This window comes from Equus przewalskii, chromosome 21, assembly GCF_037783145.1.
Source record: "Equus przewalskii isolate Varuska chromosome 21, EquPr2, whole genome shotgun sequence".
Lineage (NCBI taxonomy): Eukaryota > Metazoa > Chordata > Mammalia > Perissodactyla > Equidae > Equus > Equus przewalskii.
This window is the reverse complement of record NC_091851.1, coordinates 37,402,112-37,421,713: the sequence shown is the minus strand read 5'-3', so window position 1 is coordinate 37,421,713 and position 19,602 is coordinate 37,402,112. Positions and strand designations below refer to the sequence as shown.

At 46.7% G+C, this 19,602-nt stretch overlaps 1 protein-coding gene across 1 annotated transcript; it reads right to left on the bottom strand.

Annotated features, from left to right (window-relative positions):
* Positions 1-647: 647 nt before the first annotated feature.
* DDX27 (DEAD-box helicase 27) lies at positions 648-19,602 on the bottom strand. The gene is made up of 21 exons (XM_070588528.1): positions 19,401-19,602; positions 17,135-17,281; positions 14,996-15,055; positions 14,581-14,746; positions 13,957-14,003; positions 13,747-13,833; positions 13,047-13,152; positions 12,067-12,240; positions 11,264-11,414; positions 8,991-9,090; positions 8,695-8,836; positions 7,615-7,768; positions 6,438-6,519; positions 6,152-6,329; positions 4,600-4,706; positions 4,289-4,391; positions 2,425-2,519; positions 2,207-2,330; positions 1,585-1,672; positions 904-978; positions 648-781 (listed from the first exon to the last, which is right to left on the bottom strand). The coding sequence occupies exons 1-21, from the start codon at positions 19,491-19,493 to the stop codon at positions 763-765; spliced, it is 2,298 nt and encodes a 765-aa protein (XP_070444629.1). The 5' UTR covers positions 19,494-19,602; the 3' UTR covers positions 648-762.

Here is a 19,602-nt window from a genome sequence, read left to right as displayed (position 1 = left end):
TTGCAACAAGAAGCTAATTTATCTGGGACCCCTACGGTCCCCTTTGAGCGTCCATCTCTCCAGTAGCACTTCTACAGCACAGTTAAGAGTCAGGGTATGGGTTCAGGTAGACCCTGGTTTCAAAAACCTGAATTCCCAACTGCAACTTTGGAAAGTTATTCCACCTTTCCAAGCCTCTGTTTCTTTACCTGGAAAATGGGGATAACATCAGCTGCCTCATAGAGGTGTAGTGAATTGAATGAGACAGTGCTCAGTATACAGAATAGCTGGTACACAGTTAGTCCTCAATAAATAACTTTCAGTTCTAGGACATCAACAGAAAAGAACTTCTGGCAAGAATTTCCTTACTCCACACCCAGCTCCTCTACAAGCATAAAGATGCATTCCAACTCTATGTGGCACTGCCAAGTCAGTAGACTGGGGGTAGACTGTGCTATTGTGGGAAGAGACAGGAATAAAATATACAATTAGATTGGTTTCTTCCCCCTCCCAAAAAATACATCCTCCATTTGCTATCTTCTTTATCTGAAAGCTAATCAGCAAGAAGGGAGCCTTGGCTGACTGACAGGGACACTTAGGAAATAGCTATATAAGACCACCACCCCCAAATTTTTAGTTTTTCTTAATGTACAAATGACACAGACTTGTCAGAGTTTTAAACAATTTTTTTGACAAATAGAGAAAAGACAGACTAAGCCAGGACGACTTCTCACAAGGAAGGGATCTAAGGGCCACACCATGAACTTCTTCGGGCCACCACGGCTACTTCCTCCTCTTGTACCTATTAAGACATTAAGTAAAGACCAACCCTAAGACCAGAAAGAGGCAGGAGGAGCTCCTTTCCCACGAAGTTTCTTTTCAATCCCAGTGAAAACCTCTGGCCCTCCAAACTGTAAACATTACCTGGATTTAGATTTAAAGTTACTGCCTCTTCTCTCGCGGGGCAAGCCCAACTGTTTCCTTTCTTCAAAGGAGGGGCTGTAGGTGACAGAAGATGAGATGCTGACATGGCAAGCTGTTGGACAAACGGGCAATGTCTCACCCCCCACTCACCCCCCAGCTCCTACACAAAGCAGCAGCAGCATGGATGCATCATTTTCAGGGCCGGAGGTTCTAAGCCTGTGTCTGTTGCCACCTGATAATAGGGGTTTGTGGAAGTCAGGGCCCAGCTTTAAAATAAGACAGGAAGAGGCTCTTCCTTCTTGTGTACATCATAAGACTACTTGGGAAGCTTAGTCTGTCCCCACCCCAACCCCGGCCCAGGGGATGTTAGGGAGACACATATTCCCAAGAGCAAACTAGGGTCCTTTGTTTTGGGTTCTATCACTCTCCTGAAAGAAAGCTCTATTTCTGAACCTAAAATGGGTTATTTCACCTCTAAGGCAGGAGGGCCTTAACATCTTTTTTTTCCTGTTCTCATTCTGGGCTCCACACATGGGCTGGGCGGGGGGGGGGGAGGTGGGCGACAGGAGTCCCTGAAATTATGTATTATAAAGCTATAGGTATGTGAGAGAATTGGGAGTAAGGAAGGAGGGAGAAGATTCACAGCTTTCATCAAAAATGATGATGACTTAAAAACCCTACCCAGCTCGATACTGTTTCAGGGCCTTCTTGCTCGTGTTGGTAAGTTCTTCATCAAATACAGATCTCTTCACCTGTTTTTGCTTCTTGGCTGTGCAGAGAGAATGGGTTACACATGTCCTATTTGGCCCAAGCTCCTAAATCCCCTTAAGCTCAGGTTAATGGTTCCAAGTTCAGTGGCTGCTCTGCCCTGATGACTTATTGACATGGAGACAAGATATCTGATCTCGGCAGAAAAGGGATAAGGAATCAGAGGTACCAGGTGTAAAGAACCACTCCAAAGGGTGCTTACAGAGTCCAAAAGTGAAAGGGGCCACTTACACGTGAAATGCGCTGAAGACCATCTTGGCTCTGTTCTACCCTGACGTGCTCCTCCAAGTAGCAGATGGTAAGGACTTAGCTCCAGAGTCAGAAAGGCCTGGGTTCAACTCCTAGCTCTTCCCCACCAACCACGGGAGCCACTTCACCACTTACAGCCAATAAAAGGACAGCTGTACACACTGGTACATACTCATTACTCAGAAACATGCTCTTATCATCATCCCTCCAATTTTCTCCCTGACGACAAGCACAGGTTTGAGGGAGAACCTTCCTACCAGTTTCTACAGGCTCCCCATCTGCCTACCAGGGCCTCTCGATGGCTCCTCCTCAGGCATTGCTCGCGCCCGCTTGGCTCTGCGATTCCTCTTGGCCAGCCGCTCAGCAAACATCTGTGCCTTGAGGATTTCGAACTGGGACCTTTCCTCTGCCTGGGAGAAGGATGGCATGTGAGTGTGGAACAGACCAGGCAGCCCTCACCCACCCTCCAGGCTGGGACCCAACTCCAAAAGGAAGCCTACTCACTGTCATCTCCCCCTTTTTCTTGGCATCCTTCACAAACTTCTTCCTTTTCTTCTTTCCTCTTAAGGCCAAGTCAAACTCCTGCAGAGCCTTGGCAACTGGGATGAGAAGAGAGCATGAGATTTCAGGTACTGTCTTCTATCTTTTTTTAAACTTACAATAAGAAGTGCACATGTTTTAAACTGGCACATATGGACTTAAAACGAGAAGCAGTGATCACTTCTTCTGGTGGTCACCTTTATCTCCCTAAATAACATGCTTGCTTGTACTACTTCTCGATTAATCAATTTGAGACATTCATTATCTATCTACCTCCTTTTATGAAAGATGAGAATTTAGTTTTGCACTCCCCCACACCTTCCCACAATACAGTTATAACTCTCTTTTTAACATAGAAACTTAACATACATACACCCTGATTTTTTGTCCCATCAAATACAGGCAGCATTTCTTAAATTGCTGGTACAACCTCTTTGGAGGGTAAATTTGCAATCCCTAACAAAATAAGAAACACACACACCCTCTGACCTATAATTCCACTTTTAGGAATTTATTCTGCAAATCAAATATACTTGCTTAATTGTGAAAGGGCTTCTGTATAAAGTTATTCACCACATCACTTGTTTATAATAGCAAAAGATAGGAAACAACCTCAGTGTCCCTCAATGGGGGACTAATTAAATAAATGATAAGCTACCCATATGATAGAAGACCATGCAGCCATTAAAAAAAATGGGGGGAAGAAAAGGTGGCTATATGTGCCTATACAAAATGATCTCCAAGCTATAAAATTAATTGAAGAAAGCAAAGTATAGAACAATGTGAATTCATTTGTGTTTAAAAAAAGGGAGTGGGGGGCCAACCCCGTGGACCCAGAAGGACCCACAACTAGAACATACAACTATGTACTGGGGGGCTTTGGGGAGAAGGAAAAAAAAAAGAAGACTGGCAATAGATGTTAGCTCAGGTGCCAATCTTTAAAAAAAAAAAAAAAGGGGGGAGGAGGGGGATATACATAAATATCTTCCTGACTTACTATTTTTTAATTGTTGCAAAATATATATCATTGGAGCCGGCCCCATGGCCGAGCAGTTAAGTTCATGCGCTCTGCTTCAGCGGCCCAGGGTTTCGCCTGTTCAGATCCTGGGGGTGGACATGGCACTGCTCGTCAGGCCAGGCTCAGATGGCGTTCCACATAGCACAACCACAAGGACCTACACCTAGAATATACAACTATGTACTGAGGGGTTTTGGGGAGAAGAATTAAAAAGAAAAAAAAGATTGGCAACAGATTGTTAGCTGAGGTACCAATCTTTAAAAAAACAAAAAAATATATATATAAAAAATAAAATGCGCCATTTTACCCATTCTTAAGTGTACAATTCAGTAGCATTAATTACATTCACAATACTGTACAACCATCACCATTGTCTGTTTCTTTTCAAACTTTTCATCATCCCAAACAGAAGTTCTGCAACCATTAAGTAGTAACTGTCTCCCCCAAACCCTGGTAATGGCTCTACTTTCTGTCTATGAATTTACCTATCTAGGTAGCTCATATATGTGGAATCATAAATATCTGTCCTTTTGTGTTTGGATTACTTCACTTAGCATGTATCAGAATGTCATTATGGCTGGATAACATTCCATCGTATGTACACACCACATTTTGTGGATCCATTCATCTGATGATGGACATGGGTTGTTTCCACCCTTTAGCTATTGTGAATAATGTTTCAGTGAACACTGGTGTACAAGTATCCATTTGAGTCCCTGTTTTCAATTCTTTTGGGTATAGACCTAGGAGTGGAATTGCTGGGTCCTATGGTAAGTCTGTTTAGCTTTTTGAGGAACCTTCCAGACATACTTTTTTCCTTCTTCCTCTCTTCTTTGGTCTGGAACCAGCTCCTCTCAGGCTCATGGTTTGGTCCCTCCTTGCCCTTCTCTAGGAGCCGCTTTGCTGTGTTGATCTGTGGGGACGGCAGAAGGATGCCTGTCATGAAATGTACATCAGATAATACATAACGTGGCAGCTGTAGGAAACCACAGCCTGCAAATGCTTGGGGCTCTGATGATATGTGTGGCAGACACAATACTTCAGAAGGGCAGAGGCAGCAGGGCCGCTACAGTCTGCTTACTGAGCAGCGCTGTGGACCAGAACCCTCCTCACAGCCTCACCTGGGCTTCTGACTGTTGCATCTCTTTTTCCTCAGCTTCCAGTTGCAGAACTGCATACACATCTTTCTCCATTTTCTCAATCTTGTCCCGGAATTTGAGGATGACATCTCAAGGGAAGAGAACAAAAAAGACTAAAATAAAGATGAATACTGTGCAGCTGATGAAAATAATGTAGATGTGTATTTAGCGATGTAAAAAATTGAGTTTTTATGTGTGACTTGTCTGCTTAACACCCCCCCTCAAAGGCTTCCTGTTGCTACTGGAATAAATTCCAAACTCCTAAGCGTGGCCCCTGCCCACCTCTCTGACCTTCTCCCTCCCCCTTGCTCACCATGCCCCAGGCCCTCTGGCCTTCCTACTCTTCTACTTGCACACCAAGTTTGTTCCCGCCTCAGAGGCTTTGCCCTGCTTTTCTCTGCTTGGCAAACTCTGTCTCCAGAGGGCTCATGGCTGCCTCATTCTTATCATGCAGGACTCAACTCAAACGCCATCTGTTCAGAGGCCTTTCCTGAAGAACTTTTCTAAAGTAAGTACCTCTCCTCCTATTGTTCTTGATCACGTCTACTATTAGCTCATTTATTGTGTCTCTTTCCCACCAGTCTATCAGCTAGTTTGTTTCTTGCAGTATCCCCAATACCTAGAACAGAATAAACAGCACCAGCACACAGCAATACGTAATAACTGTTTGCTGACTGAATGAATTAAATGAAAGAAAAACACACATACAAATGGAAAAAAGGTCTGAAAGGATATGCACCTAAATGCTAAGAGTGGTGAGTTCTTTCACATACAATTACAGTTTTGCACTTATTTTTATTTACTAACTTCCAACATTGAATACATTTTTTTTTTAAGATTGGCACCTGAGTTAACATTGTTGCCAATCTTTTTTTTTCCTTCTTCTCCCCAAAGCCCCCCAGTACATAGTTGTATATTCTAGTTGTAGGTCCCCCTGGTTGTGCTATGTGGGATGCCGCCTCAGCACGGCCCCATGAGTGGTGCGATGTCTGAGCCCAGGATCCAAAATGGCAAAACCCTGGGCCCCTGAAGTGGAGCACGTGAACTTAATCACTCGGCCATGGGGCTGGCCCCAGAATACGTATTACTTTTGTAATTTTAAAAAAGGATGTGCTTTATATGACCCCTATGGATGAGAAGAACAAAAAGAATGAAAGATATCCAAAAAGAATGAGTGCTGACTTCCTCCCCACGTTCTGCCCCCCACCGAGAGGAAGCAGTAGTGGCTAATGGGAATTCTGCCCCAAGAAGAGGCCTTCTCTTCCCCAAAGGCTGGAAAATCCCTATGACTGGGGCACTTGGGGCACAAGTCTATCATTATTCCCTTTCACACACAGAGAGACTGAAGCCCAGATGAGGACAGACCTGCCCAGGGTCACTCAGCAAGGAAGCGGCTGAGCTTGGATTCAAATCTGGCTCCTGAGTACAAAGCACCTGCTCTCTTGACCCTCTGCCCCCTGCCCCATCCCAAAGGATCTGATGAAAGACCATGCCCCACCCCCCACCCTGCACAGCTGCAGCGGTGCCGGCTCACCTTGAGGAAGTATCCGGGCCTTCACAGGGGCCTTGGCGGTCTTCACGATCTCCTTCAGCATCTTCCGCTCCTCTTCTCCCACCAGAGAGACCGAGCGCCCAGCCCGGCCGGCACGCGCTGTTCGCCCTACCCGGTGGACATAATGCTTGATGGTGTTGGGCATTGTGAAGTTGATTACCTGGAAGGTCAAAGTTAAGCACGAGTCAGACCTGGGAGTTGGGGAAATGGGGACACAAGGAGGCAAAACGACTGCCACCAAAGGTTCAAGGAAGATGGGGCCTGTTACCGTTTTGACTCCCTCGATGTCAAGTCCACGGGCTGCCACATCTGTGGCCACAAGGATGTCAATCTGTTCATCCTTAAAGCGCCTGGAAATAGCCACAAATAGATGTTTATCTGGATGCCCGACGCCAATAATGCTCTGCAAAAGCCTGAGCCAGCAGACGGAACACAAATCCTTTTGGACTCAAGCAGCACGGTACAGACTATCAGAGTGGGGACAGATCCTAAAAGTCAGCCATCTGCCACTTACACGCCCCTTTAAACATCCCATAACGTAGAGCAAACGCAGTTTTGTGTACACCACCTGAAGCAGCAATTCCTATAAATATGAAAGTTTGGGAACCACAGAGCTGGACTATAGAAAGTAGCACATGCAAATGTCTCAGCATTCAAAACAGCCTTTCTTTAAAAATCAACTCTCAGCTGCCTATGACAACCTGGGAGAGGTGGAGAGTCTTGAAGGAGGAACCCTACCAGGTTGACTCTATTCTGAGAATTAAACAAGAAGTCACATGGAAAACACAGGGACTAGCAAAGTGAACGCTCAAGGAATGGCAGCTGGTTTGATTCCAAATCTCGTTCTATCAGACCCAGGTATGTTGAGACTACTCTGGAAAAGCTGTAGAGAACGGAATGTATGCTGGGTCTTCCCAAGTGAGAAGTGCCTGCTGTGGCCCCACTCAGCAGCTCCCACTCAAGTCCTAGTGCACGAGTATCATCTTCCAGAAGCCTACAAAGTCAGAGTTCTGAATGTATCTAAGACATGACCTTACAGTGGTCAGACTATAACTGTATGTGTGTGGGTGAGGAAGACTGGCCCTGAGCTAACATCTGTTGCCAACCTTGTCTTTTTGCTTGAGGAAAATTGTCGCTGAGCTAATATCTGTGCCAATCTTCCTCTATTTTATGTGGGACGCTGCCACAGCATGGCTTGACAAGTGGTACTAGGTCCGCACCCAGGATCCAAACCTGTGAACCCCAGGCCGCCAAAGCGGAGCACACGAACTTAACCACTCCACCACCAGGCCGGCCCCTAGACTAAAATTTTTAAAGTGGGGATCTGTACTATCTGTGTCCTCTGCTGTTGCTCTAACATAACTTCTGAGTGGTATTTTCCCTCTTTCACATGAGGAGAGCCCTCTCTGAAGGATGGGTGGGAGCCTCAGCCCCCTGACCTTTACCGGAGGGCCTCCAGCCGCTGCGTCTGTGACAGGTTGCCGTGGAGCTCGCCCACCTGCAGCCCCATGAGCCCCAGGAGGATGTGCATGCGGTGGGCCTGCTTCTTGGTCTGGGTGAAGAGCATCACGTGGTCAGTGAAGGTTCTTGTCAAAAGAGCTGGCAGGGAGAGAGGACTGAGTCAGCAGCCACCTCCAACACCTGCTCCTTCCTCGCCTGCAAAGTGGCTGCTGTGCCTGGCACTGGGGGAGACAGGCGAGGTCCTGGCCTCGTGGAGCTCATGTTCCACGGCAGAGGCAGAGAAGCCAATTCCCAGTTTGCAAGGGTGATTAATGCGGTGAGAGTAAAGGGAGGACAGGGAGGCAGCTTCGAGGCTGGCCTCACTGAAGGGGTGACATTAGGCTGAATGACAAGGCAGGCTCATCCACAAGATTTGGGGGAAGATTCCAGGCAGAGGAAAGAGCAAACATAAAGGCCCTGAGGCAGGACGAGCTTGGTGGGCTTGAGAGAGTAAAAGCAGGCAAGGGTGGCTACAGCGCCATGAGCGAAAGCACCAAGGCTGGGACTGAAGAGGGCAGGGCCAGGTCCTGAAGGGTCTTACAGGACTTGCTAGGGAGTGTGGATTTTAGTCTAAGAACAATGGAAGACACCAGAGAGCTTTAAGTAGGGAAGTAACAGGAGTGAATGCTCGTTCACAGCTGAGCATTTTAAATGATCTGCACTGTGGAGAATGGATTACCAGGGGACAAGGGTGGAAGAATGACAGCCAAGTAAGAGGCTGCTGCAACAACTCAGGCCACAGACAGCAGTGGCCTAGACTAAGGGCCAGAAGGATAGTTGGGGGGAAGTGGCTGGGAGTTCAGCAGCACATAAAGAGGCCTGGATGGTGGGAGTGAGGTGAGGCAATACAGAAAGGGAGGAATGACTGATGGCGAGAGTGAAGGAGTGGACGAACGGCAGTACCACACACTGCGTTAGGGGAGACTGGATGGAGGACATACCGGGGTACAACCCAAGCACTTCAGCATGGAACCCACAAGGAAGCTGACCACCCTACTCTGCCCGGTCCCACCCCGGGCTTTCACCTGCTACGATGGCTTCCCGGTCTCCTTCCCGATTTGGCCGGATCCGAATGAACTCCTGCCGCAGGAAGGGGGCCACGTCCGTGTTGCTGTTCACAAATATCCGGACGGGATTCTTCAAGGAGACAGAAGCCAGATCTTTCACCTGCCAGGCACAAAGACAGGGATGTTCACCAGCCTGCCAGGAGGCAGTGAGCGAGGCATGCCTGTGCTCACCCCAGGCCACCCCCTCCAGCCCAGCCCGGGTCCCATGCACTACCCCTCCATTCACCCCGCCACGGAGAACCTCTGCGGCTCACCTCGTCCGTCATGGTGGCTGAGAAGAGCATGGTCTGGCGGTGGTGGGAACACATTCGGATGATCTCCTTCATCTGCTCCTCAAAGTACTCGTCCAGCATCCTGGTAAGCAAGGAAGGGAAGGAATCAAAAGAAATGGACTGAGCTGCCGTCTGTCACAGTGAGACAGAAAACATCAGACAGGCAATGTTTGGTTGTTGTCATTAGTATGTTTCAGGATCATTTATTTACTTATTTTATCACTACTATTGTTATTTGACCCATCAAGATTCACCAAGAATTATCATTTTGTCACATTTGCTTTATCTTTTTTCTGAAGAATAGTTACAGACATCACAACACCTTAGCCCTAAACATCTCAGCACACATCCCCTAAGAACAATGACCTTCTCCTACATAACCACAATATCATTATCACACCCAAGAAACTTAAGTGTTTGAATAATATCTAAAGTACAGCTCATATTCAGATTTCCCCAACTGTCCCAAAAATGTCATTTTACAGCTGTCTTTTGTTTTTTCAGTCCAGGAAGGAAAGTTCCTATATTGCATTTGGTTGTCATGTCTCTATAATCTCCTTTAGTCTAGAAAAGTCCCCTCACCCTTTTTCACACTCTGCATTTGTCTATTTCCCAGGGACCGGATTCATCTGTCATCACTGGGAGAACGTGCAGAGGCGCGGCTGTGCACATCGCTCTTGCTCCATCAGGAGACGGATGGTCAGTTTGTTCCGGTACCACTGGTGTGAGTTTGATCACTTGGTTGAAGTGGTGTCTGTCTGCCAGCTCCCTCCACTGCAAAGGGACCGTTTTCTCTTCGTAGATAATATTAATCTGTGAGATTACTCTGACTCCAGTTTTTTCAACTGCCCCAACCCTTTAGAGTATTTCTCCCTCCAGTTGAGGATCAGATATCACATTATTGTGTCTCCTTGGACTCCTTAATCTGAAACTTCCACAGCCTTTCTTGGTCTTTTGAGACACTGACATTTTTGAAGAATACAATTCCCTTCCCCTTTAAAATCTAAATCACATCACGTTCCCTTGGCTTTTAGAACAAGCTCCATCACCTCCTCCAGGCCGCAAGAATGGTTTGTTTGCACTGGGGGAGCTAATCGGTTATTCAACAAATACTTAATGAGCACTTGCTAGATACTAGACATGCCCGTGGACAATGAGATGTGGCAGCAAGCAACACAAAGCCGGCCCTGCATGAAGGTGATGTTCCAGAGGAAAGGAGGAACACAACCACCACGTGAGCCTTCAGCTAACAATGTGGGAAGTCAGAGACGTGCAGCACCTCAGAGAACGAAAGGCAGGGAGGGAGGGATGAGGCGGGGATGTGGGAGGAGGGCAGGAGCTGTTAAAGAGAGTGGCTGGCAAACACCCCTTAGATAAGTGACAACTGGAGCAGAAACCAGAGGAAGTACAAGAGGTCATTCCAAGCTGAGGGAAGCACAGAAGCCCCAAGGTGGGGAAGTGTCGACAGCATTTACCAGCGGAGGCCTTGTACCAGGGGTGTGAAAAAAAAGAGAGAAGGATGACGCTGAGAACTTTGGCCTGAACAACTGGAAGCACAGAATCGCCTTTCACGGAGATGGGGAGAGAGAGGCAGGGGCAGATGGGATCAGAAGCCTGGTTAAGGACCTGCTTAGTTTTGAGATGCTTCAACTGGAGAGTAAATTTCAACAGGTTTTGGGGTTATTTGCGGCCTCCTTTCTCTCCTCCCACATCCATTATTGGTTGAGTTTATTGTGATCAGTCATGAAGGAAAGAGGTGAGCAGATGGGATATGTGTGAGAGAAAGGAAGAGAGAGAGGGAGAGAGAGAGAGAGGAGGGATGGAAGGAAGGAGAGGAGGAGTCCCCTACCCCAGTAACAGAGGCTGTTTGCTGAACCCTCACTATGCACCAGCACTTCACCGATGTTACTCCTTGAATCCTCAACACTGTGAGGTGGGTACTAGTCTTATCCCCCACTTACAAGCAAGGAAAGGTTTTGCCTTGAGAATCTAAATAACGTTTCCAAATAGCAGGAAGTGGCAGAGCCAGAATTTGACCTACCTTCCCTCCCAACTATCACATTACAGAAAGAGAGAAAGAAAGCAGGGTAATCCAGGCTAAGGATGGAGAGAGCAAACGTGAGCAGCTGAATTGGCACTGCAGACCAATGGCGATGGTGAGAGCCAGGAAAAATAATGCAGGATGGCAGGTTCCTGTCCAGGGGTGTGGCCCTTGGGACCTCAGAGCACCTGGGGCCCCACCATTTCAGGTGTACCTGTCAGCCTCATCCAGGATGAGCACCTCGATGCTGCTCAGGTGGAAGGAAGGGCAGTTGTGGAGGTGATCGATGAGCCGGCCCGGGGTGGCAATGAGGATGTCAGGCGCTGCCCGAAGAGCGGCTTCTTGAGACTTCACGTCCAGGCCACCTGCAAAGAGAAGAGCCCCACAAGGTGGCCACTTCTGTCACTGGTATTGACTGAGCCCTGTCACCTGCCAGGTCTCATATCAGATGCAGAGGAAAGAGCAGAGAATAAGACTGACAAAGGCCCCACTCGCATGGATTTTACAATACGTTGGGAGAAACAGATTGTTTCATCACAATCGTGCTAAGTGTGAAAACCAAAAAAGACGGTGACACAAAGGCACTTCAGAATAGATTCAAACATCCAGGGATTGAGCGAAGCAGCTGAGAAAATCGATGTCTTCGTACATCACCTTTGACTGCCCATTGCATGCGAGGGTGAAATGAAGGTTAAATGACAATATATCATCAGAAAAATTCTGCCCCAAATAATCTGACTCACTATTCACATGAGGCAGAAATTATATCCTAAATTTGCTAAGTACCAAGAAAATTTTTTTTCCCATAATTTCAAAGTTTCATTTTTCAAGGCTGGTTAAGTCTCATTCAAACCCTCTCCCCTTGCCCCCACTATCTACTATGAATACACGTCATACAGTTTTTAAGTGGGTTCGATCATATAAAGGCTTTCCTGTCACCCTCAGATGCTGGGCCACACTGGTCCTCCACCGCATCCGGGTCCCTCAGAGGCGGGCAGCCCTCAGCCAGAAACTCACCCACAGCCAGGCAGGTGGTGATGCTGCAGAACTGGGCCAGCTGCTTGGTGACGGAGTGCACCTGGATGCCCAGTTCCCGGGTGGGAACCAGCACGAGCACGCGGGTTACTGGAGCCTGGCGGGGTTTGTAGATCAGACGCTCCAAGACCGGCAGGGCAAAAGCCGCAGTTTTACCTGGCGGGAAGGGCAGCAGGAAGCCATGAGGAGCGCTTCAGGCCCTTCACAGTTCAGGTTTGCACCTGAGCACAGAAAACTATGTATCTGCTCAGGGGGAAAGGAAGCAACTTATTTTTCACAAAACTTTTTTCTGTTTTCAAACCACATGGTCAGTGTAAAAAATCCGGGAAATATAAAAAAAATATGAAAATAGTAAAAATCACCTACAATTCAGCCAACTAGAGATAAACATTAACATAATGGTATCTATATCACCAATTTTTTTTAAATGGACAGAAATATAAAAATATAAATTTTAATGCAATAACACTATATATTCTGCTTAGTAACTTCCCCCTTTAAAAAAACATATTTTCCTATTTCTTTAAATACTCTTTACTTCTTTTAAATAGTTGCTTAGTATTCTATTACACGACTGTTTCTACTATATAATTAACTGCACTAATCTACAATGTTGTGATGAACATCCCTTTTACAAAACTTTACTCCTATGATGGGGGCCTATCGTGGCAGTGACAAAGGTCAGGGTCACAGAGATACCCTGCTAGGATAGCCACGAGTCACAGTGAGTCTGGTGAAGGTAATCTTTATTTAATCCTATAAGGGTATCTTTTTCTTAAAAAGGGAAGTTACTAAACAGAATATATAGTGTTACTGCATTAAAATTTGTATATTTATAAATATAAAATTTATATTTGCATATTTAGCAAAGTGGTCATCTGGTAAGTCGACCTAGAGCCGTTTCTAGGTTGAGCACCCTCCTTCCACCTCCTCTCCCCTCCCCAACTCCCTGTCCTTTTTACCTGTCCCAGTGGCTGCGCAGGCACAGATGTCCTTCCCCAACAGACCCACAGGTATGCACGCCTTCTGGATTGGGGTGGGCTGCTTGAAGCCCATGGCTGTAATGGCCTGAGGAGAAGAGAGGGTCCTTGTTCTAGGCACTGAGGATACAGCAGTAAACAAAAGAAATAAAAACCCTGCCTTCAGGAATCTTACAACTGGGTAGAAAAACAGCCCCCAAACCAACACACATCATATGGAGGTAAACGCTATGGAGAAAATACAGCAGTCAAGGGGGCGGAGTGGGCAGGTGGAAGGGAATGGTACGATTTACAGAGGGGGTGGCAGGAAGGCCTTATGGAGCAGGGGAAACTGAGTGGAACCCTGAAAGAGGCAAGGAGCACCGCAAGCAGGTTTCTGAAAGAATCTTCCAGACAGAGGGAACAGCAAGTGCAAAGGCCCCAAGGAAGAAGATGCCAGACCTGTTTGAGCACCAGCAAGGAGGCCAGGGTGGCCAGAGCAGAATGAGTGCTAAGAGACATCTTCAGAGGGGACCAGAAGGGACAGGCCCTTATAGGCCAAGATAGAACTTCCTGCTAAACAGGGTTCTTTGGCAGTTCTGTGGACAACAGAGTTTAGGGAGGCCAAGAGCCCAGGTTAGGGCGAGGAGCCCAGTTAGGGGGCAAGTGCAATAATCCCATGGTTGCCAAAAGAAGCTACTACCTTCAGAAGAGGGCGGGACAGGTTCATGTCCTGGAACGAGAGGCTTTCATCATACTGAGACGCGTCTTCAAAAAATCCTCCTGCTTCCTACACCAGGAAAGCAAAAGACAGTGAGAATTTAGCGAAAAGGGCCCGAGAAAATTACCTGACCTTCGAATCCTTTCAGGTTGCAAAAACAAGCTGTACACTGTTTTCCAAGCCCATGCTCACCTGTCCTTTCTTCTTCTTCTTCTTCTGCTCCTTTACTTTGAGTGTATCTATGGAGAAAAACACAGCTGGTAATCAGGGCTCATACTTACTGAGCACTCGCACTCTGCTAGGCACTGTCCCAAGCGCTTGATGTGGCTGCCTCACTGAATCCACACAACCACCTGTCCTCAGGCTTATTTCACAGACGAGGACACTGGGCAGCAGTACAGGTACGGAACTCACCGAAGGCCAGACAGGAAGTAAACTCGGCAAGTTCCAGAGACCAGGCTCTCAACCACTACGCTACATTACAATGCCTTAACACTCATTTCTGCAAGAAGTATGTATGGAGCACCCACTAGGTGGCTGGACCCATCTGGGACATGGGGGAACCTATCACCCCAAATAAGTCTGAACCATGGAGCTGCCAGCAGCTGTGTGAGGCTGGAGAGGGCGAAAGAGGAAACTCTGCCTGCAAAGTACAATAACCCTAACAAAATCCCCAGAAAAAGGGAAGCGAAAAGAAAGGAATTCAACATGGAGCTCTTCAATTTAACTATAGGGAAGAGCACAGGAAATGCTACAAAGTCAAAGGAGCGCCCAATTTCCCGTCCCTGTTTCTGGCAGCGCCGTTGCATCATCCACCTGCTTTGGTGAGGATGTTCTCATCAGCTGACGAGTAATCGGTCTCTGAGTCGTCATCTTCTGAGCCCGCCTCATCTTCCCCTTCAAGGTCTTCCTGCTCCTCAGGTTCAGAACCCTCCTTTGCTTCTTTCTCCATCTCTGACTTCCCAGACTTGGCTTCTTTATCCTGGAAAAAAATTATAATAAAGCAAGGCGACTACAAACTTCAGGAAATCCAAAACCTATTAGGAGCAACATTATGCCCTCCAGCCTGGGCAGAACGCTATGTGGGCTCCCAGTGGATATTTACAACACACACACAGCCTGCCGGCACCAGCAGCCCTGCAGCTCAGGCCTCAAGAGGAACAGTGGGGTGGTGCTGAGAGTAAAGCTCAGGGCTTCGCTACAAAGAAAAGTAATTGCTTCGCTTTCTCACCTCTGTTTTCCTTTTCTTTCGGACTTTCTCAATCTTCTCATCTAATGTAGTGGCTGCCCTCTGCAGATATAAATAAAGAGATGAGAAAGAAATACACACATGGGAAAGAGACAAAGCAAGCTTCCTCTGCGGGTCGGGTCTCAGATGCTAATATACAAAAAGCTTGTCTGTCCTTGGACAGATTAATCAATCCATATATTATTCATTGCAAAAAGAAGATTAAATAAATGGTCTACTTATGAAAAAACTTTAAATTACCTGGAACCAATAGGAACATCCACATTTTAGAAGGTGTTTACTATTCAGAATGATACAATCACCAAGAGATGTCACATTGTATCTGAATGCTACTTGGAAAGACTCTTCCCCTTGCCTATCACACATAATTTAGCCTATTAATTAAAATGTTGAAATCCAAGCAAATTCAGGTAATGCTGGATATTGCTAAAACTTTAGAAATGGCAGGCCCCCTTTATGCATGCTCAAAGCACCCTGGACTGCTATGGCACTTACCACAACTACAATTAACTGTCACCATCTGTCTACTTATTTTCTACCCTGCCAGACTGTAAGCTTTATGAAACCAAGTCTTTAATTACATGGGGTCCATATGAAAATAAAGAAGAAAGAAATCCTCTCAAGATGACCTTGAAAAGGAAACGCTGTTTTATTTCAATCAGAACAAGGGCCAGCAGCCTGGATTAAACTGCTCTGAGCAGGCAATATTGCTCTTTGAAGTGCACGAAATGGAAATAAGTTTCATGCATCTTCTAGCTTGATCACCAGATTCAAAGAAAAGCATGAGATCTTGGCAAACAAGCAAATGACAGTGACATTTGCAGCAGCTTTGGCTGTGCTGTGTGGGAACCAAGGACCCTCAATAGTGATGCCAGATGAGATCCCCTGGCAAGAGACAGAGAATGACAGTATCTGTGGGGCAAGGCTAGCTGTCAAAAAGACCACTACTAAGGATGTCTGCTAGATTGTTCTTTGTCATAAAGTGATGTAACAAAGGTTTCTTTCTAACATTCAAAACAAGGAGTGGACACCTAAAAAACAGACCATTTTAACATAGCTACGTCCATTTTTTTAAGTCAAGTAATTTATATGTAATGTGTGGTATTCCTAAACCATTGGACTGGTATTATCAGATTTCCTCTAACACTTTTTTGTTTGTTTGTTTGTTTGTTTGTTTTGAGGAAGATTAGCCCTGAGCTAACATCTGCCACCAATCCTTTTTTGCTGAGAAAGACTGGACCTGAGCTAATAATTGTGCCCACCTTTCTCTATTTTATATGTGGGATGCCTGCCACAGCACAGCTTGATAAGCAGTGCATAGGTCTGTGTCTGGGATTCAATCTAGCGAACCCCAGGCCACTGAAACAGAGTGCACAAACTCAACTGCTACGCCACCAGGCCAGCCCCAACTAAGAGCCTTTTTTTACACTTTTTAACATCCACAAAATCAAAAAGGGTCTCTCTTGGGGCCGGCTCCGAGACCGAGTGGTTAAGTTCACGTGCTCCTGCTGCGGCGGCCCAAGGTTCAGATCCTGGGCGCGGACATGGCACCGCTCATCAGGCCACGTTGAGGCGGTGTCCCACATCCCACAACTAGAAGAAGGACACGCAACTAAGATATACAACTGTGTACAGGGGGCGTTTGCGGAGATAAAGCAGGGGAAAAAAAAAAAAAGGAAGATTGGCAACAGTTGTTAGCCCAGGTGCCAATCTTTAAATAAAAAAAAAATAAGGGTCTCTCTTAATACATACGCTGAAGATAGTCTGAGCTCACCATCTCCTCCTCCCAGAAAAGCTCCATGGACATTTTATAATGAAGGAATTAAGATATTTCTACTACTTTTAAATATCATCTACAGATCAATGAACGTGTTTGTAACTAAAGTCTGCAATAAATCCATTTTGCAACATATTATACTTTGGTTTTAATCAAGACTGTGGGTTATTTGTGACCACCTCTCCCCACCCCATCAAAACTACACACGTATTTCCAAAGGAGTTCCACTATCTGCTGAATGTAAATAGATGGAAAAAGGCAGCAAGGTCAGGGCTAGACCCCAAAACCGACTGTCCAACCCTAACAGCCCAAGGCCTGGAACCGCCTATCACTATCAGTCTCACCTTCTTCTTGAGCTGGCTCATGACGTCAGCCATGGCCCAGCTGCCATCATACATCCCCTCCTTCTCGGTGAAAACGAAGTCAGGGTTGAAATCAGCACTGCGGTTCTTCTGCAAGGCTTTCTGCTTTCTGCCCAGCACAATGGGCCCCTGGGAAAAGAGAGAAGCAGGGTGACTATGGGACTGAGATGAAAGAACACTAGAAAAGGACGAAAGAAACAAGGGCACCCAATAAGACAACAGACATATACAAGGCAAAATTATTTATTTATTTATGTTGCTGAGGAAGATTCGTCCTGAGCTAACATTCATTGCCAATCCTCATCTTTTTTTTTGAGGAAGATTAGTTCTGAGCTAACATCTGCTGCCAATCCTCCTCTTTTTGCTGAGGAAGAGTGGCCCTGAGCTAACATCCATGCCCATCTTCCTCTACTTTATACGTGGGATGCCTACCACAGCATGGCTTTTGCTAAGCGGTGCCATGTCCACACCCGGGATCCGAACCTGTGAACCCCGGGCTGCCAAAGCAGAACATGCGCACTTAACCGCTGCGCCACTGGGCCAGCACTGGATATTTCTTGAACACAAATCAAGATAAATTCTTTAAGCAAATCAGAATTGGGTTAATGAAGAGGAGGGTGAAGCGGAATGTGCGCACTTAACCTCTGCGCTACCAGGCCGGCCCCACAAGGCAAAAATTGACAGATGACAAGAAACTGACCAGTCTACAATCGCCATGGGAGATTGTAACACACTTCTCTCAGTAACTGATAGATCAAGCAGACAAAAAATGAGTCAGTATAAAATCTGAACAGCACAATTAATAAGCCTCACTCCAATGAACACAGAGAGAACACTGTGCCCACTAGTAGAGAACGTGCATGCTTTCTGAGCACACATGGAATAGTTGCAAAAACTGATCACGCAGTAGGCTTCGAGCAAATCTTCAATAAGTTTCAAAGAATCAATATTACACAGACTATTCTCCGACCACAATTCAATTAAGTTAGAAATGAATAAAAAAAGATAACTTTAAAAACCCATACATTGGAAACTAGAAAGGAAGGAGAACTGCCTGAACTATGGCTTCGGAAAAAGAAATTGAGAAGAAAAAACCCCAAGAACTAAAAAGTGCTGTACTGACTTTTTCTTCTTACTTGAGTTAAACAATCTCACAAGAACTCTGATGCTAAACTTCATTATTAGTAATGATCATACATCTTTTCTCAGGTACCTAGTATAACTATCAATAGTTGTATAGCACTTCACACCTGAAGTTTTGCATTATCATTTGCCATATTTGCTTCAGTCCTTTTTTATGATAGTTTTCCATGAAGAAATGAAAAGATCATTCTGGCTGCTAAGTGGAGAATGCACTAGAGGAAGCGGGCAAGAGAAACAGCAGGTGACCAGATATGTTAGAATTGTGGGTATCCAGGCACAAGATGGCAGAGGCCTGGTCTAGAGGGGGAGCAGTGTGGATGGAGAGAGCGGGAGAAGCTTCAGAGAGATTCCTGAGCTAGCCTGCAGAACATAGGAGGGAGCAGCTGTCAAGGACGACCCCAGTGTTTCTGGCTCCAGACGGAGCAGGTTAAGAGGGTAAGGGAGACCAGAGTTCAGCTTTGGAGAAGGTGAATTTGCAGAGGCCATGGGACACCCAAACGGAGGTGTCGGTAGGCAGAGGAAGCCGCAGAGGGGAAACTCCGCAGGCTGGATCTTTGAAGGGTGGGCATCTTTTTCATCACCCTTTTTAATCGCCATAGCGCTTAATGTCTGTAACCTCCCCCCAACATAAGCTTCAGGAGAGTGCTGTCCTTGCCCATCTTGTTCACTGCCGTCTCCCAAATGCTTAGGTGTAGCAATTTAAGTATTCAATAAATACCGGCTTAAGGAACGAATGGATACCCATGGCTCCTTGAGCCGGAACCAGGACGGGCTTCACCTCTGGATCTCTATTACACAAGACCCAGATCAAACACCAGTTCACCGAATGGGTATTGAGTTCACTAAAGCGACACGGAATGTCACCGGCACAGGAGCGGAGGTGAAGAAAAGCTAGTGGGGAACAAACTGAGGAAGATCTTGGGGTCCCGGTGAGACCCTTCCAGGGAGACCTGCCGGCCTGGCAGGGGACGCTGAGGATCTGGGAGCAGGGACCTGAGGAATCACGGGGAAGGGAAGCAGTCAAGGAGACTTGACCGCCCGCCGCCGCGCCCCCTCACCCCACCCCACCCCACCCCACCCCACCCCACCCCCGATCGGCTCATACCTCCTCCTCTTCTTCTCCGGAGTCAGACTCGGGCTCCACCGCCACCTCGTCATCCTCGCCTATGGTCGGGATCAAACCCAGCTCCTCCAGCATGCTGCCGCAGCGGCCACTTCCGGAAACGAGCACGGTGCCGGGGCCGGCCCTTAGTTTCCCGAGACCTCCTCGTCGTCACTGCGCATGCGTCATACGTCACTTCCGTTTT